At 41.0% G+C, this 27,339-nt stretch overlaps 1 protein-coding gene across 4 annotated transcripts in view; it reads right to left on the reverse strand.

Annotated features, from left to right (window-relative positions):
• Chd7 (chromodomain helicase DNA binding protein 7) overlaps positions 1 to 27,339 on the reverse strand; it is a 183,861-nt gene that overhangs the window by 30,289 nt on the left and 126,233 nt on the right. For 3 of the 4 annotated variants that reach the window (XM_027398892.2, XM_027398891.2, XM_027398890.2), the window contains 10 exons: positions 26,396 to 26,451; positions 18,433 to 18,547; positions 15,383 to 15,466; positions 13,928 to 14,065; positions 13,710 to 13,831; positions 12,929 to 13,172; positions 11,554 to 11,730; positions 7,282 to 7,425; positions 5,893 to 6,148; positions 49 to 259 (listed from right to left, as the gene is read on the reverse strand). In XM_027398892.2, the coding sequence (XP_027254693.1) occupies positions 49 to 259; positions 5,893 to 6,148; positions 7,282 to 7,425; positions 11,554 to 11,730; positions 12,929 to 13,172; positions 13,710 to 13,831; positions 13,928 to 14,065; positions 15,383 to 15,466; positions 18,433 to 18,547; positions 26,396 to 26,451 (1,547 nt within the window). Of the gene's footprint in view, positions 1 to 48; positions 260 to 5,892; positions 6,149 to 7,281; positions 7,426 to 11,553; positions 11,731 to 12,928; positions 13,173 to 13,709; positions 13,832 to 13,927; positions 14,066 to 15,382; positions 15,467 to 18,432; positions 18,548 to 26,395; positions 26,452 to 27,339 lie in introns of those variants that run through there. The other variant, XM_035440025.1, reaches the window with a different exon arrangement.

Raw genomic sequence — 27,339 nt, forward strand, 5'->3', positions numbered from 1 at the left:
TCAGAGTCCTGCCCTTTCTTTCTGTTGTTTTTTGTGTGGTGGCCTCACCGTCTCTGAATGAGATAGTCTTCCAGGATGTCCAAGCAGCGCACCATCTGGGAAAAGATAAGCACCCTGTGGCCACCAGCCTTCAGCTTTGGCAGCAGCTTGTCAATCAGCACCAGCTTGCCAGCAGCCTGGATCATTGCCTGGAGCTGAAAATCTGGAGACTCTGCATTGTGTGTTTCTTTAAACTCTTCCAAAATTTTCTCTTCAGCACCTGCAGAGATTGGACAGCATGACGTGAGTACTGTAAAGGGTTTTTATTACCAAAAACAATGGATTTGCTTTCAAAACTCACAACAAACTGGCAAAATTAGAATATCCCATTCACGTTTAAGAGCAAGAAGCCACCTGCTTACTAAAAGTTAGATCCACACACAACTGCAGGCCTACAAAAGGGACCAGAGCTTTAGGTTCCATACATTGAGGCATCTGAGGAAGAGATCCACAGTTCCCAACGACCAAATGTTTGCTGTCTATAATAAAAACAAACAAACAAAAGCACCCAAATTTCAACAGCAGACCGTTAGGCCAGAAGTGGCAGAAACAAGCCAAGGGCCAGAAACCTACAGGAAACCTACAGAAAATGTACAGCCTGAACTGCTGAGAAAGGTGCTGCTCACCAAATAAAACACAACCTCAATTCTATCTTCAATTACCCAAACTCTGTGAAATTAAAACCAGAACACACTCCAAGGCTTCCCTTCCTAAATTCCTTCTCCTCACAGTTTCCTCACTGTGCAAAAACTTGGGTGCTAGTGGGGCCTCTTGGGAAGAGCATGCTCCCACTCCTCCACCCCATGGTGTGGGTTCAGAAAGCAGCAGCTGAAGCTTCTTTCACTGCTCAGGTAATTTGGCTGGAGTTAAGCAGAGGGGATCTGGCCTCCTCCGTGGCCTCTTGGGCTCCCAGTACACAGTGCTGTGTATGCTGCTCCTCCCACCACAGCCGTTCTTCAGAAAGTACACCAACATTAACCACCTAAAGGGGTCATTTCCTACCCTTACACTGTACCAGGAACTTAACCTTTCCCACCACTGTTTGAAATGTAAACTAGTGAAACATGAGATAGGGTACAAAAATCTCCCAAAGGCTTCTGAAGGTCAGGGCACCACAACCAGTCGGATGGCACCTCCACCATCAAGCACAGCCCCGGTTTCATGAAAGGTGGCTTGTGAGACTGTCCTTAGGAGGTCATATGCAGAACACTGTGTTAGTTAAGAATCATCAAGGACAGATTAAAGCCACTTGATGTTTGGCGCAAGTGCCAGGCCTTCCACAGAGCACATGACCTTTTCACAAAGGGAGACTGGCAGAAAATGCCAACTCTTTTGGAACAGGCTAACCCTTACTCCCCCCTTCCACAGGAACAAAAAGCTCAGATTCGGATTTTTTTTTTTTTTTTTTTCCCTGTGAGTGTGGAAGCAGACCAAGGAAAGACAAAGAACAAAATGCCACTTAAGACATTAGCAAAAGTGTCTGTGGTTGAAGGTAAAGGTGTTCTCAAGCCTGAGATCTGTAAACCCAGGTTCTAGATTCAGAGAGTTCTCGTGCTCAGGGGAGAAAGTAAAATATCACATTAGATCATTTAAAAAGTTTATTTTTTGTATAATGCATCATAAAGTGTTTACAATTTAGAAATAAATTTTTAAATTTTAGGATGCTGAGGCATTCTTTGTCTGTGAGGCATACAATCCATAATCAAAATGAAATGTAATGCAGTTTAAAATAAGTTAATGATCAAGGAGTTGTTTTCTTTTCTTTTCTTTTCTTTAAGACAGGGTTTCTCTGTGTAGCTTTGGAGCCTATCCTGGCACTCGCTCTGGAGACCAGATTAGCCTCAAACTCACAGCAATCTGCCTGCCTCTGCCTCCTGGGTGCTGGGATTAAAGATGTGTGCCACCAACACCCAGCAAGGAGTAGTTTTCAAAAATGGGATTTTTACTTTGAGAAAGCAAATGTCAGATAGGCTGGAATTACCTTAGTAAAAAAAAAAAATTGAAATATAAATAATTCGAATAGAGAAATCTGAACTTACACTATAAAATTTTAAATTTATTAAGAATGAGCAAAACAACTATCCTGCCTTTTCAATGTGACCAATAATTTGTGCAGATGCCTGCAGAGGTCAGAGGCCTCAGAGCCCTCCAGAGTGAGCCACCTCCTGCACTGTGAATGCTGGGAATCTAACGCTGGTCCCACTCCTAAGTGAGGTGAGCTTTGCCACTGTGCCTTTCTCCATAACCTCTGAGCATCCCTCCATAACCACCAAGCCTCTCTCCATAACCTCTGAGAATCTATAACCAGAGTGTTTCTCCAGCCCCCATAACTTCCTATTTTATAAGAACAGTAAAAAAAGAAACAATATATATTCTTTCTTTTTCTTTCTTTCTTTTTTTTTTTTTTTTTTTTTGCAAAATATGTGGAACTGATTCATTTTTCTAGGAATTCAAGTTCTTCCAGGGTAGTTTACCAAGAGTCCTTCATTATGAACAAACACATCCTTTACAATTCTTTTTGTTGTTGGTGATTTTTTTGTTTGTTGTTTTTTGAGACAGGATTTCTCTGTGTAACGCTGGCTGTCCTGGAACTGGAACTCACTTTGGAGAACAGGCTGCCCCAAACTCACAGGGATCAACCTGCCTGCTTTCTGAGTGCTAGGATTAAATGAGTGTGCCACCACTGCCAGGCCCCTTTATAATTCTTTTAATATTGTATTTATTATGGCACATAGAAAGAGAGGCAGGTTGTGGGAGAGGGTAGCAACTTCTGCTCTATGTATCACAGTCAAATTTTTAAAATTTAAAGATTTCCTACGATGTTAGATTTGAAAATATTAACTGGATATGGGTTATGACCAATCAAACTACCTTGTTGGCACTGCCCTAAATTAAAGTGTGGTGGATACTGTATTCATCAATATGTGCCAATCAAAGCCAACTTGAAATAAAAGTGGAGTTTTCTTACTTCAACAGAGAGAGCTGGTATTGGGGCAGTGACTGTAATGTCATCTATGTATACTGACCATTAACAAACAGGAAAACATCTAGTTCTTAAAGGTTAACAGAAAATAAAAGATACCTTTTTTCCGCCTCTAAAATATATTCTACTAGGTAAATCTTAATTTCTTTGTTTTCTCAAAGTGCTGTATTTTCTTCACTCTTCCTACAATGAACTGTAACAAACAATGACTCCATGTCACTTACAACTATCAGGGGACACTGGATATGCCTTCACCATTCTTGTTCTCATGCCAGGAAATAAAATTTTATCCAAACAATGCTTAGGCCAGTGCTAATAACTCTCTTCAGGCTATCCGGTTATCTGCCTTTAGCAACATTGACTGAGTGCTTGCTATATGCTGGGCACTCTTTCACATACCCTTTGTATACTATGCCCCTTCCAGCATTTTCTCCCATTATGTATATCTTACCACTTCCATCTATACAAAGACCTGCTCCTAAGATGTGCCCTGTGGAACAGAAGCCTAGCTCAACTGGGGCACTGTCCTCTGCCCTGGCTAGTTAATAACAATTTAATACATACAATTAAAACTTCCTTATGAATGCTAATTGTGTAAAGCAATGGTTCATGAGAGGAAACACTTTCAGATCCTGGATGAGAATGTACAGTTGGGCCCTGGACAGTCTGTGAGACACACTGTCCCCTTCCCTAAGTTCTCCGGAGCTGAGAGCCTAGTGTGTGCATCTGCAGTTTTAAAAAACTATACTTTGCAAAAACAAAAATAAAAACAAACAACAACAAAAAACCCAGAGGCATAAGGACACTTGCTTAACAGATTGCTTACCCTAAGGTTGAAGTGCTCACTTCAAGGCATGACAGAACAAACACCTCGTGGAGTCCTAAAGGATCTCCAGAAGAAGACCCTAGAGAAAAATCCGCCACAGAAAGGACCCACCAGCCATGTTTTGTGAAGAAAAACTGAGTGAGCATGGAGTTCATGGAGCTACCAGGGTGGCCATCTCAAAACAGTGCTGAGCAACTGTTATACAGGCCCCACCAGCACTATGAGTCCTTTGGGAAATACCTCTTTCTCCTCTTTCCGACTAGAGACAGTAATTGTCTATTTTCTTTCTATGGGCTATGAATGAAAAGGTGCAGGCACACACTCAGGTGTATCCTCCACTCACACCAGTATTTTTGCTAAGTCCCAACTCACTGACAGGCTGGCTGACACCATAATGACTTACAAACAATGGCATGATTAGGGGGCTAGCATAATGAACACGTAATGATCACACATGCACTCTTCAGAAAATAAAACCAAAACCCTACTTTCAGAAAGGAGCTCACAGATGCCACTGCAGAGCAGTGTCCTCAGGCTCTACGCTCTGAGGATGTCGTCCAGGCAGACACCACTTTTTCTACATTAACAAGGGCATGCAGGGTGGTGCACTGTGAGACAGGGAAAGGTGAGGAACTCTTTAGGTCAGCTGACCTTGACTCTCACAAAGTAGACGGAAGAGGCTGTGTCCTCTCTAACTGCCCTGCTAGCCTATTATATATACCCACAAGAACCCAAGTTAGCCTGCCATCACAATACATAGTGCCCAAATCACAGCCACATCCCTCCAGCTCATATTGATGCTTGCTTATCTGTCCTTCCTTCCATCTTTTTTTAATATTGCCTGTGATCAGAATCTCTATTGTTTTCATTTTTGAGGCAGGCTCTCATGAAAAACAGCTCCTCCTCTTGGGTCTCCCCATGGCTGGCCTCAAATTTGCTACATAATTGACAAGGACCCTGAACAACATCCTCCTGCCTCTACCTCCTCAGTGCTGGGCTTAGTGGCATATGCCACCATACCTTGCTTTATGCTGTGTTCTGGGATGGAACCCAGAGCTTTGAACAGGCTCACTCACGTGGGCACTCTTCCAACTGAGACGCGCCCTCAGCCCCACAGACACATCTCTAATCAGTGCTCAGCTCAAACACCTGCCATGGCTTCCCTCCACCTACAGTCCTGATCGAAAGAAACATGTGACCCCATCTAAGGGCGTCACAGGAGGGTCCAATGTGCTTAGCGGCACAGTCTTCTATGTCTCACACACTGCTGTACTTTGGGCAAGATCTCCTTTGTTCTTTCTTTGCTTGTGTTAGGACTTCAGCCTCAGCACCTTTTCATTTTTTTCCTAGTCGCACCTGGCAAAATCCTTGTCTCATACATTATCTTCCTCTGAGACTTTCATTTCATTCTCTCCATATCCTGGCAGCTCCCTCTAAGTCCATACTAGCTGTGCTCATACATGCCTGGGACACTCATCTCCTTAATAATTTTGAGAAGTATGTAAGCATTTAACCCATGGAAGTCACATGTCACTATGGAGCAGAAAAAGTCTCCATCAGTAACAGGGACAATATAATGGACAAAACTTAAAAGATTCCTGCCCATTTTCAGGAGACATGCACTGAAAACCTCCAGACTGCAAGCGATTTAAGGCTTCTCTTCCACCAGACACTTGAAGTAGCTGGCAGTGCTGCCCACATGGGGATGCTCTTAAGTGCTTTGGAATCAAACACCCACCTCCCTTCCAAAATGACCTCACAGGGCTCCTGTTTTCAGCAGCCAGCCCCTCCTGACAACATCTATCCCTGGAGCAAATACCTGCTTTCAGATGAGGGGGATTAGTAACAGGTAAGATGGTGTGGAACTTCCAGGTTCATGGGAGCTCTGGCCACTAACCTCAGCCACAACAAAAAAGGGTATCCCCCATGAGCAGACAGGGCTGTGACAAGCACACACCGTGAGAGCCTCAGCACAGGGGCAGAGGGAAGCTTCTGAAGCTTGTACCAACCTCCATCTTAACAAGCTCCAGGCAGGCAGGCTTACCATTGATTAGATAGGGATGATTGCAGCACTTTCTCAATTCCATCATAGTGTTTAAAAGGTTAGGTACGTTAGCTTGTCCACCACCTTTGGAAAGAAATGTAAAATTCTTCTCAAGGATGGCTCGGTAATATTTCTTCTGAATGTTTGTTAGCTCAACTTCAATAATAGTTTCTTCTTTGGGGGCCAAGTTCTTTTCTACATCCTCTTTGAGACGTCTCAACATCATTGGCTTTAGAATAGCCTGTAGTTTTTGCACCTAAAAAAGGACCTCATGTCAATACTGGTATCTCCATTTCCTTGTGTGTTAAAACATTCTGGCATATTAAAAAAGGGGAGACTATCTTATTTATTTAATATCCATTTTCAGTTTTCAAAGCCTAGGAGGAATATAAAGGAGTTGGGTGGCTTATGTCAAAGAGAAAACTTCACCTATCCAGAATTCCTGTAGAGCCTGAAGGGCTTGAAAACCTCAGAGCAGGTGTTGGGGGAGGGTATTTATTTAGTTTTCCTTTTTGTCTTGGCCATGGAGATGAACAGGAAGAGGGCAGGAGCAATGTCAGAGGCTCTATGCTTCTCTTCCTTTATGGAAGGAGATGAAGAATGAGGGTGAGGAAGCTGGGAGGCATCACCCTGCATCAGTGACCAAACCAAGGAGGGACATCACCCTCTGGTTCTCTTCTCACGGATTGGCACAACACTGTTGCCTTACAGAGGAGAAACAAAATGGACCACTCTGAACAGAACCAGAGCTTTTAGCCAGTAAGCTGGAAACGGGGCAAATAAGTCCAAGTTCAAGCTTACAAATACATTTATTTCAAAATGAGTGAGGTGTAAGCCTTGGCTGGCTCGCTGACAGGAGGCTCCACGTGAATTAATATGCACACAACTCTTAAGGTGCCTACAGCCAGCACCTATTTCTCACACACAAGACATTTGGTTTCTCCCAGAAATCCAGCGGGCCAGTTGTACCTCCAATTTTGAAAAGAAAATAAGTAGGCTTGAAGCAGTATGGATCAGAAATGACAGTAAGGACCCAAAACTCCAGTAGACAAGTGGTTCTACAAACCACAGGGGCTCCTGACACTAACCCTGAAAGTCTATGCTGCAGAGGCCGTAACCCAAATGGCACAAAAATCTCAGAAAGTTGGGTTTGTAAATAAGCTGCCTATAAAAACTCAACAGGCTTTTGTGGGGGCCGAGGGACAAACAAGATCACCTTCGTAATGATGATTTGAAGTTCTAGGGAAGGGTACCCAATGCTGTTTTCAAGGGTGGCCAATACTGTGGCATAATCCTTACATCTTAAAATTCACAGAAGGCAAAGCTTTGCCATCTCAGGAGTTCATCTTCAGTTTTGTGACTGACAGGCAAAGTGAAGGGGTTAAGTACCTGCTCTTCCGTTTTCAGATCACCAAATTCTTGCATAAAGGTTGTTTCTGAAGGGAAGCGACTTGGCTCCAAGAAATGAAGCAGGCTGAAGAGCTCTTCCACAGTGTTCTGCAACGGAGTCCCCGTCAGCAGCACTTTGTGTTCCTATAACAACATGAGGAAAACAACTTGCCTAACTGGAACATAACAATTTCTTAGCACTTTTCTCTCTGTATCTATTCTGCCCTACTTCTGCTCACTGTGGTGGGTCAGCATCCGCCATACACAAAGTGTATAACTTAGAACAAAGGGAAAGAAATACAGACATGCGTGGTTCCTGCGCTTCAGGTAAACACAAACACAGAGAACACCATGGCAAACTGTAGACTCCTTCTCTGTGCCCTGCCACTCTGTTTGAGTTTTCTAGGTTGATATTTAAGGGTGAGCGTTGTCTAAGTCCCCCAATCTCAATGTTTTCTTTCTCCACTGTAGTTAAATTTTTCCTCAAGTCCCTAGACTCAGTTACACACTCCTTTCTGTTCTCTACATCGGCAGGATGTTCACCTTTCCATCTGCTTCCTGCATGACTCACCGTAGAGACAAAAGAAGTGATTCTAAATGCAACAGCACATAAAAAATGATTTGTTCTGAGAAAATTTCCAACTAGCAAAGAGGCTGTCTTAGTTTTAAATACCAAAGTCACTTAAAAAAAAAAAATCCAACGCTTATTCTGACTTTATGTCTTTGAAGGGCATTATGTCTTTCTTCAGCTAGTCTTCCAGTTTGTGAGCCCCTCTCTCCAGCTCTTGATGCAACTATTCCATCTCTTTCTATTTCCACACTGGCAACAGAGATGCCTTTTTTAGATTGATCAGGATTAACAATGGTAAATTAACTTAAAAATGGTTTTTGAGACAGGGTCTCATGTGTCCCATGCTGGCCTTGAACTTATGATCCTCCTGCCTTCACCTCCTAGGTGCTGAGATGTTAGACACACATCACCACCCCAGGTTTTATAGAGTGCTTTGGGGGCCGGGTCAAACTGACCTAGGGTTTTGTGGATGTTAGGCTCTACCAGCTGAGCTAAACTTTTAATCCTGAGCTATAAATTTTAAAGGCCTTAATAGTTCCTTCTTTGTTTAGTATTTGGCACATAACAACAAAATTATTTTAGGAAGTGACTGTTTCAAAAGAAAGATTTTCTAGTTTAACTTAAAATCTGACCATGCAGGACATATGCCCACTAAACCCTAGTGAGATAGTCTAAGTAATGGGAATATCTACCAGATCAATCTGTCAATCAAGTTCCTTAACAGTAAGGTGAAGCAGTTCCATGCTTTTGTTCCTTTTTTCTTCCTCTCAGCACACGTCTCTGATTAAAGAAGATGGATGAATCACTATCATCATTAGGCTCATAAAGTGTGAGCAATCTGCAAAGGAATTCAAGGTCTTCTGACTGGTGAGTTGTAAGGGCCATGATCACTGATTTGCTAAGGTCCTGAATGACTTTATCCAAGACTGTTTGAAAGTACAGTCACAGAGTGAGGAAAGAATCCCTGAGGAATGGTACTGATGCTATATTGAATGTCTTGGAGCTTTCTCAGACTCTCTTAGTAGCTTAAGCTCCAAACACTTAATTTAAAAGTTAAAGACTTTTTTTGTTTGTTTGTTTTTTGTTGTTGGTTTTTTTTTTTTTTTTTTTTTTTTTTTTGAGACAGGGTTTCTCTGTGTAGCTTTGGAGCCTATCCTGGCACTCGCTCTGGAGACCAGGCTGGCCTCGAACTCACAGCGATCTGCCTGCCTCTGCCTCCTGAGTGTTGGGATTAAAGACATGTGCCACCAATGCCTGGCTAAAAGTTAAAGACTTTTAAGTACGTTCATTTCAAAGTAAACTCATTTGGAAAAAGGGAGCCCCATCTTGGGCTATTGGGGATTATCACCTCCAGTCTCAATGCAGAGGCAGAGATGCTTCTGCCTTGAAAACACGATTGCTCTCTTTAGTGCGGATGGAGGATTGTACTTAATTTCATTTTAGCAACACAATTTTGTGTGGAGCCTCCTGTCCATGAATGAGAAGACAACAGAATCAATGAAGACCTACAACAATCTCAGGACAACCCCTTTGTTGAGGGCTTTCCTTTCAGAGCTTTTATGGAGGACCACGGTGACCATGATTACTCCCTACACATCTCCACTTCCTTTGCCATGGAGTAGAAAAGATACCCAGTAACCTTTGACTTTGAGATCATATTCATCAAGCACATTCTCACCCCAACGCAGTCTAGTGCAAGTAACAATGATCCCTAAGATGCACAGCCCTGCATGCACAGGGCTCCTTTTCTCTCTATGTAACTACCTCAAGAATATAGGAGTCTGAATAACAAAGTAAGGATTTAAGCACCAAGCAACCAGCTATTCTGAAATGCATCAATACAAGGACATTTTGAATTTGAACAATGATACTATCTTCCACCTTAAAAAAGCATCTCTTCTGAGATAGGTCATTGGAGACTTCCAGTGCATTAGCCAAAATGTGTTACAGGCACACTGGCTGTGACAATCAGAACCTAGGACAGGTCTTCCACTGAAAGGGGAAGCTTCAGCCTTCTGTCTAACTCAGTGAGGAAAACATTGTTTCCCTATGTGCTATTATGCACATATTTTGACATGTAACAGAAAAGTTATTTCTGTTCCAGATTCCAATCCATTAATGTTAATTTCTAAAGTATCTCAAAGGCAAGTAAATTTTCTGGTGTTGCTAGAGATAAATAAATCTTTCTCATTAACAAAGGAGTGTTTTACAATGAGAATCCACTATTTTGAGACATGGGAACTAATAATAAAATACAACTTAACACAAACTCAGCGACATGACATTAAGCCTTCAGAAAGAGACTATACAACCGTCTCTAAATGAATCATCATGAAGGCACATCCCTGCTCTGAAGACACAGTTAACACAGGCTGTGAACATTTGAATTTACCTACAAAGAAAGGATTACTTCACTGCACTGCTGAAGTGTCACTTAGAGAAACCAAGACACCTAGGAGTTGTTCCTGCTATAAAGATCCAAGTCAAGACCTTTCTCTGTTTCTAAATGCTCATGTATGTTGCTTTGCAGACTGGCTACCTAAATTGGTGAGCTGCTTTACAAAAGACTTAGGACAATGGTAAGTTATTCGACAGAAAAATGGGCAATGCTACTTTAAGTAGGAAAAAAATCAGTCAGACTTCTTCCTTAAGCAAAATTAGATTTGGCTTATTTATGATTAAAAGAATGGCTGGTTAGCGCAACCCGTTGCAAAGGTCTGATGGAAAGCTCTAGCATCTTTTCAGTAGTTGAGGTCTTCAGTAAAATGTAGATAGCCCCGAACATGCAGAAGGTCCCTTCCACTCTCAATAACAAGCCATCTACAGAGATTCTTTAGTTTCTTGAAATTCATCAAATCTGCCAACACAATTTAAATGATACATTAGGAATGAGAGAAGCAGGGCTGGTGAAACGGCTCATTAGATAAAGGGCAGTTGCTGCCAAATTGACAACCTGAGTTCGCTTGCCAGAAGCCACGTGGTAGAGAGAACCAACCACACTCCCCTGTCACTTCCATGGTGCACCATGGTATGTGTACCCCCAACAAACAAGTAAATAAATGTATGGAAGGGTAGAGAGAAGGAAACAAATGGTCAGACTGTGCTGCAAACTACAGAGCAGGAAGGAATTCAAGGACAATGGCGTTTGTAGCAACTTCTGTCAGAGGATTGCACACACAGCAGCAGGCACAACAAGTAACCAGATGCTGCTGTTCTTACACTATTCCACTGGTAAGTATTCTAATAGGAGGGGAAAATCTTGTAACATCAAAGTAGGGAGACATGGCTATTTCTTTGGAAACTGGAAGAGTATAAAATAAAAGCATGGTTTAAAAACCCAGAACCAATGTGAGGTCTTCAATATCCCAAACTTTTCAGCATCTGTACAAACTGAACAGATGTCCCAGACAACTAACTGTGTATATATACAACTGGCCCCAGTGAGGCAAAACCACATGCTTGGAAACATAGCTGGACTGTCACCACTGAGGCCCTGTTTGGCAGATACTTGAAACTGACGATGGTGAAAATATCACAACTACATTCTGCTGTCATACCAGACAAAGGGTAGGAATGAGGAAGGCCACAGCAGCTTCCAAGTGGCTAAACGGATGGGCTTGCAGGTGCCCTTCCCAGGCAACACATTCAAGCAGTAAGACTAAAGTGACAATACTGAGATTGCATCACCAATGGTCACTAACCAAGTCCATCATCTTCAGTCCTTCCAGCAGCTTGCAGTTCCTGTTCTTCAGTCTGTGGGCTTCATCAATGACCACACAACGCCAGGGAATATTGCGCAGCTCAGGGCAATCTGTCAGAATCATCTCAAATGTAGTGATGATGGCATGAAACTTATAGGATCCTTTTATCACTCGACCCTACAAGAACCAGTGGTTACATTACTATATTTGAGAATAAGGACAAAAAAGCCACTAAAATGTATGTATTTAATCCTTTGTAGACCTCTGCGTTTTAGCTAGCACATTCTGTTTTCAAGTTACTTTGGCTAAAACAGAATTTTAAAACATTTCCCTTTTAAAAAGAGCTAGGGAAGTGCTAGGAAAGTTTGGGGTCAGATTTCCTTAAAGATCATATGTAGCAAAGTGTCATTCAGTGCATGTAGTCTAGTCACAGCCCACAGAACCTGAGGTGGAAGGTCAAGGGAAGCTTTAATTGGTTTACAAGTTTCTCTAACTTATTTTTTAAAACTTGTTTTATTAACATTTCTTGTAAAATGACAAAACATTTAAAATTAAAAAAATTCAAAAACCCAATGAGGATAAACCTTATAGTTTCTCAAATCTAAAGATAAATACAGATTTCAGTATTTTCCCCCTTTAACGGTAGGCCACACTTTCTGTTTCAAGAGTACATATACATTTTTTTTTTTCCCCGTTTTTCAAGACAGGGTTTCTCTGTGTAGCTTTGGAGCCTATCCTAGCACTCACTCTGGAGACCAGGCTGGCCTTGAACTCACAGAGATCCGCCAGTCTCTGCCTCCCGAGTGCTGGGATTAAAGGCGTGCGCCACCAACGCCCAGCAAAGCTTACACGTTTTAGCATGCACCATCCCTATCATGGCATGCGTAATGCTTCCCTGCCAATATCAGGCAATAATTACAAGCAGGTAACTACAACAAGACAAAATTAAAGCAATTCTTACAAGAGTATTAAAGTCTTCTTTGGTGTACTTGAATTTTTAAAATACTTTATATTCTTTCACTTCTGCTCATAGTACAAAATGTTCTCTCTGATCACATTTTCATATTGTTTTCTGTTTGGTATTGTCTTGGACATATAAAACAAAGCTAAGCTACTAATACGTTATGGAGTTTTATGATCATCAAACGTTAAGCAAATTATTCCTTCTAATTAAATAATCAGAATGACAAGTGCTAAAGATATAAAAAGCAGCATTCACAGATGTAGAAAGATTATGCAAACATGTAATGGATAAGAAATCTCAAGCAAGTTTCTCAAGTCAGCAAATCAAGGCATCACCACATCACAGAGACTTGAGTCTATAACCACCCCCTCCAAACAACATACACAACACACACAGGTGTCAACACTTTACCTGGGGATCTTTGAAGTACATTTCATACAACTGAATGGTCCGACGACTAGCTTGGCTCCCATGATACACAACCACATTTAACTCCGTCCAGGTCCGGAATTCCCTTTCCCAGTTGGGGATTGTGGACAATGGGGCAATTACTAAAAAAGGGCCATGGATTCCTTTCAAATATATCTCATAGAGAAATGTAATGGACTGGATAGTCTTTCCCAAACCCATTTCATCTGCTAAAATGCAGTTTCGCCTTTAAGAAGGAAAAAAAGACAGAAAAGCTTAGTGAGTTTTAACTATTGTTCTCCTTTCACAAAATACATAAACATAAACACATACCCCATAACTATAACTACTTTCTTCCTTGTTTTGTTTTTTGGAGGCAGGGTTTCTCTGTGTAACAGCCCTGGCTATCCTGGATTTCACTTTGTAGACCAGGTTGGCATCAAACTCACAGAGATGTGCTTGCCTCTGCCTCCCGAGTGCTGGGATAAAAGGCATGCACCGCCACTGCCCGGGGCTGTTAACTATTTTCTTAATTCAACAAAATACATTTCCCAAAGGAAATTCGCTAAGAAAAAAAAATTTCTACATAGTTCTGTCAACCTCTTAATTTATTTGATGAATAAATTTATTTATTTGATGAATAAATTAAGTTTATTCCAACAGACTTAAAAGAAATGTGTTAGAGCATTAAATAGTAAAGATTTTTAAAATTAGTATTTCTAATACTACAAAGGACTAGAGCTACAGTATTTGTTAAAAGTGCAGAGAAACATGTTTTACATACATGTTGTACCAATTGAAAAGTAGCCAGTTTACTCCCTCCAACTGGTATTCCCTGAGTTTGTTATTGTTTCTATACTCCCTGGAACTCTCCGATTTCTTCCAGTCATCAGCAGGAGGTCGCTCCTGTTCCAAATACAGTAAATCCCATTAGTGGTTTCTCCGAGACTGTACCCGGATGCTATTTCCAAATTAAACCCTTCACCATAGGCCAGTCCTCACCACACGCTCTGTTTCCGGCTCCCTGGACATAAGCTTTTCAAACTCTTCGATCTTTGCTTGATCTATGTCCTGCCTCAGCTCCCAGGTGCTGTCTTCATAAGGGAGTGAGCACCACTTCACCAGATAGTGAGTCACAGGCTGGACCGGGTTCAAAAAAAATCAGAACTGAAGTCATTTGACTGAAGTATTACATATCAAGGAGAAACCTGTGCTCTGCTTTGTTTATCAGTATAACCCCAGCATCAGTAAGACTGAATTGCCCATATCTGAAAACTATAACCACTGAGAGTTGTCTCCAGTGTACACTGGAAACTGTACTATTGGGTATTAACAACAACAAAAATTAACTTTTTATCTGAATCATTGGTTCATGACCAAAATATCAAGGAGTAGGTAATGAATAGCAAGAAGCCAAATTAAAGGCTCATTTTTATCTGTCAATCACTCATCAAATATACGATATAGATTTATACAGTAAACCATCTTAGCGCCTTTTTTATATAACTGATTAGTTGCCTGAAGAGTGAAAAACAAATGTATTAGACAAATCTACTTTTCCCTTCAGTTATATTAAGATAATGAACTTGAGTTCTAGAAGAATTAGGATAAAATATTTTGGGTGATCTGTGTCGGCGGGAATTCTCCTCTTAGTCCCCTTTAGAAACATTTGAGTCTTGATCTTCAGTTCAAGACCAAGGTACACTGACTGGTCAGAATTATTTGCTGACAATGCAAATCTGCTTCGAGACAGTTCCCCCCCCCCCCAAGTACAACTAAACAAGGCAACAAAGGCAAGGACGGCATCATAGATGCGGTCTTTGAAACACTTCGAGCTTCGTTACACAGTTTAGAGGAAAGGCAGCACTCCTTGGAGGCTCTCTGGAGCTCAGCACTTACATAGGAAGCTCAGGTCCACGGAGGAACCAGGAGTGCTGGAACTCATGGCAGAGAGTTACAAATGGCTGAGATAAGCTCCATTACCAGACTCTCTCTCATCCTCACTTCCCTATTGATTCCTTTAGTCTCAGAGGTTTATAGAACAACACAAGCTAGCCAGGTCTGGGACACCTCAAGGGACCCCACTGAATGACATTCATCAGCTTCACTAAGAATGTCCAATGCCAACTACCACTGAACTCCATTCTTCTACAAGTGTGCTATCAATTGCACAAGGAAACTTGTGCTGCAGATACATATATACAAAATGTGTTGAGGTCTTTATTGATCAGCATAGAATTGTGAATTTTTTTAAACACAGTTTAGACTGAAAACATTAAAAGTGAAACTATTTGTACTAAACAAAAAATATTTAGTGCTATTAAGTGACACAACTAAGTTTCAGTTATGTGCCTGCATGGTGGAGTTTCTGACCAGGCCCAGGCCTTTGATTTTGTCCCTTCTGTCAACACATGTGAGCTGCCAGAACCACCCTGTGTAACACAGATGATCTGTTACCTCGCCCCGGTCATCTGTGCTACGTGCAAAGTCCATTATCCGGTCAACTTCCACATAATCTGGATTAAAAAGATCATCCTCAATCTGTTCCAAAGGAGGAAAAGAGGTTAAAATATTTATTCATCTCTTCAGAAAAACACTATTTCACTTTTCACTAGGCAACAATATTTTGGGTCGCAGCAACACAAACTTTGTATTTGACATATTCTATTCTATTAACTGAAATGCTATAATTTAACAAAACCACTCCCCGTGAGGAAATCAAACTTCTCAGACTTTGTTAACTGGGTATTTTAATTACTGTGTGAAACCTTTTACTATGAGGGAATGTTTAAGAATATTTCAAATGAAGTGTGAAATTACAATTCACTAATGAGCAATCCAAAAGGCTTATGGCATGCAGTACATTTAGCATTCTTGGAAGTACAGTCTGCGGTGAAGAGTCAGAGCCATACAAAGCATGTGTAAGTGCATCTCAGAACCACTGAATCTTCTGACATGGTAAGCCACCATGTACAGAAGGTCAGGCATAAGCTACAAACCCTGAAAGAGGCAGGTTTCCCATTTTACCGTGAGCATGGTAGCATGGAAAACTCTGCCAGCCAGTATCACTTAGAATAACAGTCTTCTGACTAATCTTAAAACTTCCAATGCTTTATCTGTACTCAACACTGAGTGTTTTGGTAAACAAATTCAAAGAAATTAAGCCTAAGTCAAATATTACTTAACTAATATTCTAAAGGTATTTACAAAAGCAAAGTAATATGGCTTACTTAGAAAGAATACAAGAGCAGCATATGGTTCAAAGAGGTTATAGTTACATGAAAGAACCGACTGTGGCTACCATGAAGTCACAGGCCATGTCATACTTTAAGAAGTCCACACCTGTGATTTCTGATCTGAGTCAGAAACAAAAGCCACATCGTCATGTGTTGCTGTGAATTAGTTTGCTAACATTTTTTAATCTAACTTGCAAAAGGCAGCTTGGAAGTCAGATAGGTCTCATTCTCCATCCCTTGAAATAGTGAGCTGTCAGTCACATAACTGTGTTCACGGAAGACACACTCTGGGCTATTTGAACCCAGTTAAAATGTCCAAATTGTGAATTGTGAAACACATAGCACAGGTGCAAAACTGTGCATCTGCTGTCGTGGGCTTTCTAACAGAGGTGAGCAGTGAGGAAACAAGAATATACTACAGTGGTCACTTATTTAAAGTGTCAATATACTGATGCATTTAGCTTTGCCAAAGCTTCTGGTCTCTTTAAGACCACTTCCTTTTTTTCAACATGAGCTCTCATAGTCAATGTTCAATTTGCCTTCCCCTACACCCCTCCTCTTGAGGGAGCACTCTGTGACATCATACATATGCTGGACTCTCCTGGCTTCAGTGTGAATTCTGAACAGACTGTAGATGTAGCAGAGTTGGGAAGCCTAAGTGTCAGTAAAGAATGCAAGAGCAGCCATAGCCAGAGATCCTACAGGAACAGAGATGAGGGATGTGTGAAGCCATGATCACCAATGGGACTGCATGTATGTAGAAGGATGGACAGACTTGTATTCTTTTCTGCTAACTCTCATCCAGGATAGAACTAACCGGGAAGATAATGCTTTGCATCCTGGGTACAAGTGACTCAAACAGACAAGTTCAGACAAACAGGCTGTACATTAGGACCAGGCACAATTCCCTGAAGAGTGTGTGACTACAGCAACCAGGATCCAAATGAATTTAATAAACTGGACCACGATTTAAGGATGGGAAAAAGATCCCATTGTGTTTTCCCCTTTCCCTTCTACGGAGCCTCAGAAAAGGTCAACAGGACATATGGTCCCCCCTCTCTCGGGATGCTGCTCACCCAGCATCTCAAAATAACTTTACATTCATTAAGAAGGGCACAAGAAATTGAAACCCACAGCTTTTTGTTTTGTTTTTTAGTCCACGCTTTCAAAGAAAGAATCGTCTTAATATTCTCCTAGGTGAGATACCAGAGTCACATTCATTAGCCCAATCCTCTCAGTATCGAGCACTCACTGCTCCCAAGGCATCAGAGCGGGAGTGTGAGCCCAGAGGACACAGTACAGCCCCCTCTGGCTCTCTGCCTGCAGGTGTCCTGACAGCAGGCCAGGAAAGCACACTCAACCTGAGGCTCTTGTAAGGATTTTATGGCATCAGAACACTAATGCTTTTTCTTTCTTGCCATCCTCATCTCCACAAAGGGGTAAACATGAAGGCAGCTGTCCAGCAGTCAGCATCTTACAATACTGATATTTGTTGTAGCTATACTCAGTTAAGTCTTAGTTATTTACAATTTGCTTTTTGCCCTGTCAATGCGGGAGGGTTGAACCCACTTGCAAGCAAGTGTCCTACTACTACTGAATTATGAGCTTGGCCCTCGTTTACTCTTTCAGGAGAACAGCTAAGAGATCAAGTCATCTCTTTGAAAATTAGAGAGTTGCTGCTTTGTAAAATCTTCTTGTCTTGTATGTGAGGCTAACAGTGATCTGGAGTCCAGAAAGTCAGGCTAAGCAGCTTGTGGAAGCTTCCTTTAAAAATGTCCCTGACCATGTTAGGAGTCGGTCCTCTCCTCAATGCAGATCTCTGTCTCTCGTAAGTGATAACTAGGGTAGGAGACACTGTCTCCCCTCTGTGCAGTGGCACACAGCATCTGTTCAGTGACCTCTGTGAGATGCAAAAACTTCAACAGCAGCCATCTGCCACACACTACCCCAGTCAAGCCTCCACACCTACTCAAGTTTTTGACCTGCTCTCAGTAGACTTCTGCCTGCTCACTTTGTTCAGTTCTTAGCTGCTTGTAAAACACCATGGCCGCTACTTCCACATGTCATAAGAACCAGTATTTTCTACATGAAGCCAGCAGAAGAGTGACACATTTCCTGTTTATAAAATTTAGCAATACCAATTACCAATATGCAAGTAACAGCACCAAATGAGGACAACCAGTCTTTGTTAAGAGTTTACTGACCTACAAGTCAAACTTGACAGTATCTTAATAAAGAAAACATTTCAAAGATTAATCAAGTAGTTCATACCTCTGAAAGGAATTTGTTCTGGCCCTGTTTCGACTTAAATCGTTTTATCTTTTGTTGAATTCTCTTATCTTTCTCTAGATCTTCTACAGATGCCCACTGACAATGAAGATAAGAGCTGAAAGAATAAAACAGCATCCTTGAGACATAATCATTGCATGTATGCCTTTTTAAATCATCAAAAAAGATCCTTCACAAAAACCCCGCTGATAGTGCCAAGCAACATTTAATATTGCCACCAATATTTGAAAATAAGAGAAAAATCAATAATGTAACAGTACTTAAAAGTTGGTTCTGCCAAGCCTTGTGCTTTACCCACTACCCATAAATTTTTTTAAAATTAAAATCAATCAATCAATCAATCAATCAATCAATCCATCCATCCATCCATCCATCCATCCATCAATTAATCAATCAGTCAAACAAACAAAGGAGCCCAAATAGCAAGGTGTTCTTCTAAGTTAACAGATTACATGTCAGTATCAAACAATCAGCACTGTTGGGTGGCCTTAACTATGAAATGTTTCACGCCTTTTTGTCTTTGATAAATAAATGGTTTTTATTAAGTAAGAACTCAAAATTAAAGTCTCAGTTCCTTTGGGGATACGTAAGAGGAGCAGTATGTCCTCATTCATCCAAGGCCTTATGATTAGCTATCAGGAGCAAGGCTTTGGACTGTGCCCATATGACAGAGCTCCTCATCGTTCCTGTATTACCAGCTTGTATTCTTCTAGAAGCTTAAAACAACATCCCTCAGGATTTCCCACTCAAACACACTTACTGGCTATTGTCTACCTCTTAATGGTCAGCTCCCAGGGGCTCTTCCAGACTCACTGCCATGAGCACAGTCTCACCTTTCTTAATCTGAACTGAACATATTCTGAACCCCCATTTCTCCTTCCACAAGACTCAAAAGTACAATCAACACATTGTTCTATTGAATATTTTGAAATCATTTCGTACCATCCTCCTATCCCTAAGAGTTCCCCTGGTCTTGTTTTTCTTTCTGTTGATGGGCATTAAAAAGTTGGTTAATCCCAGCACTCGGGAGGCAGAGGCAGAGGCAGGTGGATCTCTGTGAGTTGGAGGCCATCCTGGTCTCCAGAGCGATTGGCAGGATAGGCTCCAAAGCTACACAGAGAAACCCTGTCTCGAAAAACCAAAAAAAAGTTGGTGCTAAGCATGGTGGTCTATGCCTAAAATCATAGCTCCTGGGAGACAGGGGAGACCAGAGTACATTCAAGGGCAGCCTAGGTGATATAACAAAACCCTGTCTTAAAAAAAACTAAGGGCTCGGGATGTGATTCAGTATCAGAGCACACCACAGTATATGCAAGGCTCTGGGTTCCACCCCCAGCATCACTGAGAAAGGAAGATGGAGAGATACTTGGATCCACAACTCTTCTAGCATCAAGATACTGCTACATAGAAATAAAGTGGCAATTACAGAATCTTCAAAAATGTTTTATATTGATAATTAAGTCCTGATATGTATTTTCAGATGTAGGGTAGATTAAATACTAAAGCTGGGTGAAAGAGGAAAATATTTTAAACACAGTGTCTCACATAGATATGAATTCATATAAACCCTATACAGACAGACACTCACATTCATACACATCCATGCACGCACACACATACACACATAACACACACACCAAGGAGAGAGAAAATAGATCAACAGTGCATGCATCAAAATGTTAATAATTATGAGTAGTAACATAACAAATATTATATCTTCTGGTTTCAACTTGTACAATTTTCTAGCAAATAATACTATAACTACAATGAGAAAACAGCAAACAGCCTACTCCTGTCTTCAAGTTAACTGGCAGAAAAAGACACATGGACACTTAAAATTCTTGCTTTGAGAAAGGAACAAACATATGAGACCACCAGGATGGCTCCAAGCTGGACACAAGCATTTGGGCAAGTGGATCTGACCCTGCTCTGCCACCTGCAATCTGAAATTCTCAGTCAATGACTCCACTTTCTACCTTGACATCCAAAACCCATTATGGAGGCTCAGTCAGGAAAAAAAGAAGAAAGAAAAGAAACCAAGTAAAAGGCTGGCTACTGTCTCTTAGTAAATTAAGGCAACAAGGCAGAAAGTCTTTTTGGCAGACTAGGTAGCACTGAAAACATGAGAAAATGTTCATGGAGGAGAATGAAGAATAGGCTAAAATAACCTGAATGAAGAATAAACTAACAAATAATCTGCATGAAGGCTTACAAAGATCATGGCTTATGGCCACTTTGAAAAAAATCCATTTCAATACATAATCTTTACAAAATGTGCTAAATAATTATTTATACCTAGTGCTAACAAAGATGGTACAGAGAGAAAATTAATTGTATCTATTTCTATGTGTTAGTATAGGGTTTTAAGTAAAATGTTAACAAACGTTCCCATACTACTTTAAGAAAACAGAAGATGAGCCAGTGAGAGGGCCCAGACACTAAGAGATGCTTGCCACTAAGCCTGATGACCTAAATTCAATCCTTAGGACCCAAAAGGTGGAAGGAAAGAACCAACTCCTTCCTGCAAGTTGTCATCAGACAGACAGGCAGGCAGGCAGGCAGACAGACCAACAGTTCCCCATATCCCAAGATGGGGAAAAGAGAGGAAGAAAATAAGACTGACTCCGTAATATAAGGTTGGCTTAGTGTTAAGAAATGTATTTTAAAATATACAACATTAATATATATCTAAGAAGAAAAATCACACAATCATTCCTATTGGTGGTGAACATTGCTTTAACAAAATTCAACACTTACAGTGGCTGTTTTAAAATTCAAGAAACTAGGAATTGATTGGTATTTCATTAACATAAGCAAACATGTAGGGTTTAATCATAAAGCTAGGTCTTACCAGACAAGAGAAGCAACAAAGACTTTTCCACAAAGATCAGGAACAAGGAGGTATGGATAGCCACTATTAAGCAATAGTATATTTGAGGTCCTCACCAATGCCATTAAATAAACTATCTCTATTTGCAGACTATATGATTACAAACACACACAAACCCATTACTGAATCAGTTAGAAAACTAATGCAAAGAATGAAGCAATTCCATAATGCAGAAAGAAATAAAACTGTCATATGGAAGTTAATGGCAGATGTCATTCACAAAAAAAGCCAATGAGGAAGCATTATGCTTTCCGAAAAGTTTTTTCATAACAGCAACAAAGACAAAGGAGTTAGCAGTAAATTTAACACAAAATTTACAAATATGCATATGAATGTTTACACATTCTTAAAGGGACATGAACGTAACAATGAACCAACTAAAAGGACTGTTGGGATTCTATACAGTACAAAGTCAATATCCTAAATCACAAGTAAGTATAATAGAATGCAGAGAAAAATACAAGTAAGCATTCTCATGGAACTAGACAAGTACACTTAAGACAGCTTATATAGAACTAAACATGCAACAAAATCCATAGACACATTAAAAACAAGGGGCAACTAGGAAACATACCAGATATTAAAATACACCACAGTCCCTAGTAATAAGGTGATGACATGAAGAGACAAACTGACCTAAAGCTAAGTCCCCCAGTCCTGCACTCTCTTCTGATTGGTGCATTAACTCACCACACAAGCTGTTCTATTCATTTGCTTGTTTGGTCAACCTAACATAATCTAGAGTCGTTTGGAAAGAGGAAATCTCAGTTAAGATTGTCCTCTAGGCAATGTCACCCATGGTTTGGTGATTCTAGATGTGATAAAAAAGCAGCTGAGCAAGCTGAGGAACAAACCAGTAAGAAGCACTCTTCCTCAGCCTCTGCTTCAGTTCCTGCTTTCATATTACTGCCTTGACTTTCCTCAATGGATTGTAACCTGGGATATGTAAGCCAAATAAACTTCTTCCTCTCTAAGTTGCTTTTTGGTCATGGTTTTACCATAGCAATAGAAACCCTAACTAAGACAGAAATTGGTACCAGGAGTGGGGTATTGCTGTGACAGACCTGACCATGTGTTTTGGAGGAGAATTGTGATGATATGTGTACTCTTGGATGGCAAAGCCACAGAGAGTGCTCAAGAGTTCCATAGGAGCTTTGAAGGTAAGAATTCTGAGACCAGTGCAGCTGATGGAGTCTTGGCTTGTGAAGTTTCAGGGAGAAGTTGGAGAGTCTCCTAAACACTATTGCACTAGTGGTTCAACATTTTGAATTAAGAATCTGTGGTTCTAGTCAGCTGGGACTGAAAAATCAGCTGTGATAAAGAAGAGACCAGCATGATTAAGATGAAGTCTTCTGGGAAGTGTTTCCTCGGCATCAGCATACAGAAGCTCTGTGGTCCAGAGGGGACCAAGGCTGTATGTGATGCTGGCAGGTAGTATGTAAGAGTCTCTGATGTGGCACTGGTTTCTAAGGCATGAAGAGGTCATGGAGAATGCCTGAGGCTGGGCACTGAGAAGTCAAAAGACTCTAAGACATTAGGAGTTTGGATTTCTAAAAAAACCACATAAATGCCAGGTGGGCAGGGATCTGCTTGTAACTCCAGAGCTCACAAGCTAAAACCTTGTCTGACAGGGGTAGCCAGAAAAGGTGTATTGGTGAGTTTTGGGTTCAGTTGAGAGCCTGACTAAATGAATACATACGGTCAGGCAATACTGAAGAAGACCCACAATGCTTCCACATCCATATACATATACATGTATACCCACACACATACATGTGCCTACATGTAAACACATGTATACACACATACAGGAGCAAAAACAGGACAGAGGGCACACATACAAAATATAAATAAACATGTTAGCACACAATGGTTACATCTCAAGTCACCATGGAAAAGACAGACTTCTTAACTATGGTGCTAGAATCATCTAGTTCATGAGCAGCTAACATTTTATTAATGACAGCTCACATACAAGGCAGATGGTCCCATAGTTTTATACAGGATGTGGAAAATTCCTATTGCCTGGTGATGTACATACTGTAATCCCACGGGACCATAAGTTACCCACGTGTTTGTGGTGACACGTGGAAACTTACTACACTGCTGACTGCATAAAACTGCAGCACAAACAAGTAAATACAACCATGGTCCTGGCTATGCATTTAGTATACATTCTTTATTATTATTAAGAGTGAACTTCTACTTACAAGCCATGCTACAGCAGCAGCAACCTTAGACAGGCCATCTTTACCATGACTTTTGATTCCATCTAAAGCATCATACTGATTAACTGACATATACCATCTAGTTCTGACTGAGGACATGCTCTGATAGCCACACAATGCAAGAATTAAATTATGGGGTCCTTCTCAGAATGGGTCCCTGCTGTTGAGAAGAATGAATACCAAACACATCATGCCTTTCAGCAGAAAAAGAACACACACAGTAGAAGAAAGTGTGGACTAGCTGTACTTGTGTACATACTTCTAGTATGACTTGAAAGCCAGACCCAATGAAGGACTGACATGTCTAACTATAGAATGTTTACATTTATTGGGGTGGGGGGGGGTCAGGTGATCCACATGTGGAGGTCAGAGTATACTCTCTGGTGTTGCTTTTTCCCTGCCAACCTTGTGGGATCTGGGGGACAAACTCAGGTTGTCAGGTTTGCACACAAGTGCCGAACCATCTTGTCATTCCCAAGCTTTAAAACTCATACTGCAATAAACTCAGAAAGTTAGCCACCAAGTGAAACTGGTAAATCCAATGGTCTGTGAAGTGCATAATATAATGATGGGGACCTAGGAGCTTCAGGAAATTTTGAGTAAAGTATTTAACCTCTATAAAATCAAGTACAAAATAGTCTAAACAAAGAAACAAAGACAGGCTTCTGGTTCAGACAATTCTCAGCTAGTAATTCTTAATTCTTTTCCTGTGTATTTTAAGGGAAAAAAAAATGTAAAGACAGTAAGGGCCAAGCTTCTTAGGGTTGAAGAGGGGAATTGCTAACACTGAAGGGAGGAAGGGCAGAGGCTACCCTGTGCAGTGGGGGATGGTGCTGGGATTATCAATGGAAGGCACTGTTTTTGTTGTCAGGTAGGCAGATGGATACATGGGTAGAGGCAAATGCATAGGTATAATTAACAGGTACATGTACCTGCAGATCACATGTGCATGTGTTTGCAGGTATGTATACAATCCTAGCAACAACATTTCCAGACAGCAACTTCTCAGCAGCGAGGGGCATCCTCACAGCCTACATTTGGCTCCTACCACTGACTCATCTAATGAAAACACCAAAACTCTCAAGAAGGGGGAAAACAAAACCCAACCTGATTCCACGACTGCAACTGCTGGGAACACAACGCTGGTGTCAGTGCTAAGAAATGGATAAGGGAGAAGCAGGGCCAACTTGAAGAGACTTGCTCTAGTTACATCCAGAGTGATGAGCAAAATACTACTACTTGGGCAAAGAACTCAAATCTACTCAAATGAACACGCAGGTTCTCATGGCTGCAAATTAGCCAGGGCAAAGAATAAAAGCCATCCTTAAGTGAAAATCCCAAACATCCCACCTGGGAGGAATGGAGGGTTGACTTAGCAAGCATCACCATAATTTAATAATTTCAAAGTATTTCATATATAGTCATCACAATAAAAAAAAATCCTTCCTACTATTTCAGCAATTTTTCTACAAACCTGAATTTGTATCAAAAGAAGTTAACAAAAATGTCTACAGAAAGTTTAACTTCCCCTGACATCTTCAAAGTATCCTATAGAAAACTGGCTTTTAGGACTGTATTAAGTGTCTGACAACTCCTCTCTCTCTTCACAGCAGTGCCTGGTACGGGGCCTGCACTCTTTTCTGGAGTCTCCCACAGGGGAATGGATGGCAACACTTGGGTCCCACTGCTACTCTGTCTCCAATGCCTGACTGGTGGTGCAATTACCTGTCAATCAACACTTGACCTCAGGCCTCTGTTTGGTTTGATGCATCCAAGGGAACTCCCCCCACCCCAGCTTATTTAGGTTACCTCCTCTTAGCCTACTGTTCCTCTCCTTAAGGATTCACCCACAGGAAATCACAGCATATGAGCAGTTTGCAGAAACTCAACATGAGGACACAATGATGATGACAGCTAACATTCACTGAGCATTTACACTACCAGACCCCATTTCACGGACTCTCATGATAAAACAGAGAGACACTTTCATCTTTTTACTTAAGAAAATGTTTTGCTTACAACCTTTTCAGAAGAGTGACCTTGCATTTACACAATGCCAGCTAACAAGGGACAAAAGCAGGAAAACATGGCACCCAATGGTCTCATTTTTCTAGGGATGACTTCTCAGCGACTCTGAAAATCCTCTCTTTAAAAACTCAGGACTGATTCCCACAGGCTTTAGGGTCTGTCTTCAGAAAGACAAAGCAGAGAGAGCACATGCACGATCAATGGGGATCTTTGTCCTCAGCTGCTTGTCTGGGTAGGAAGGGCTCAGACTTCTTCAGGAGGGTTAAGGACCAATGCCGAAAGCATGCTAGCTGGCCAACATGAGCACACAGATCCTACAACATAGCTCAGGGCAGCTGTGCTTTTCCATTCAGATTAAAAAAAAAAAATTAAACTCAATAAGCAAATATGGAAACTAATTCACATAAAGCCATAGCTCAGTGCATTACAGCCTGAGTGGTAACCTGGGTCTGTGGGCCTCTGTGGGACTTTAGAATTCTCATCTCACAGATGCAGGGAGGGGACCAAGAGCCAGTCTTAAGAGAGCAGGCAACTTTCACTTTCTTTACTTCACTATTATCACATCAGGTGTTTCTGTCTACAAAGACCTTCTTGGTTATATAAGAAAATTTGTGAACTTCTACACAGAAAATATTTTCCAGAAAAACATCTACAAAGTACCAAAAGTAACAAAGTTAGTAGGAAACAATCCTCTGACAAACCAAAGAAACCATATCGGAGTTTCCATGTTCACAATTCCTAAAAAGTTCTGTAGTTCAAGTGTACCCCTCCCCATTGAAAAAAGTCACAATTTACTTACAAGTTTTTGTATTTCACATAAAATTCCTCAACTTCTACCTCCTCTCCAGATTCTTTCTGCAACAACAACAACAAAAAAAAAAAAAAAAATGAGGCATACACTTAGATTGTATACTGCAATATTTCCAAAGCAGCCACACACTCCCACATGGGGACACGACGCCTGCCTGAGAAGGCCTTCCTGGAAAGATGAGCACACAGGGAGCCTTGGCAACCCATGCCACGGAGACTGACACACTCAGGCACATGCACGCTGCTCTACTCAACGTGCTTGTGATTCTACGGCATGAATCATTTTAACTCCTCCCTAACCACATGCAGCTTCATTCACAACAACCTGACCCCAAACCTGGCTGTCTGCCAAACCCACAGTGTTAAGTAGACGCCAAGTGTACCATTTTCTCAGGCAGCAGCCAATTAGCAACTGCTCTCCTGAATGCCATATGTATTATTTTTGGCTGCCTCATGGCAACTTTACATTGTGGGTTTTGTAATGTTTTAAAATATTTAAAAGACATTTATTTCTCCATATAGTTAATAACTCTAAACAAGAAACCATATAAAAGTAAACCTTGTTCTTATGGTGTAATTCAGTGCATCACTATTCATAGTTTGAGTTTTACTCAGTGGAACAATTAAAATTTCTCAGACAAGATGTCTCACACACACAGCAGCCAAATAAAATTAACACTTCCAATCCCACACTTAGGTGGGTTAAAATTGCGATGCATGTCCTCCAAGTCAAGAGTTTCCATGGTCAGACCGCCTACAGAAGGTACCAAAGACAACACCAATGTTATGGTTTAGACATCTCTCACTTTCCCATTTTGCTTTTAGGTTTAGGCTGTTACACAACTCAGAATATGTCATTTTCTTACAAATGTTTGCACATTTGCAAACATAAAGCAGAGATGTAAATCATAAATATTTTTAATCCAGGTTTCA

This window comes from Cricetulus griseus, chromosome 2, assembly GCF_003668045.3.
Source record: "Cricetulus griseus strain 17A/GY chromosome 2, alternate assembly CriGri-PICRH-1.0, whole genome shotgun sequence".
NCBI lineage: Eukaryota > Metazoa > Chordata > Mammalia > Rodentia > Cricetidae > Cricetulus > Cricetulus griseus.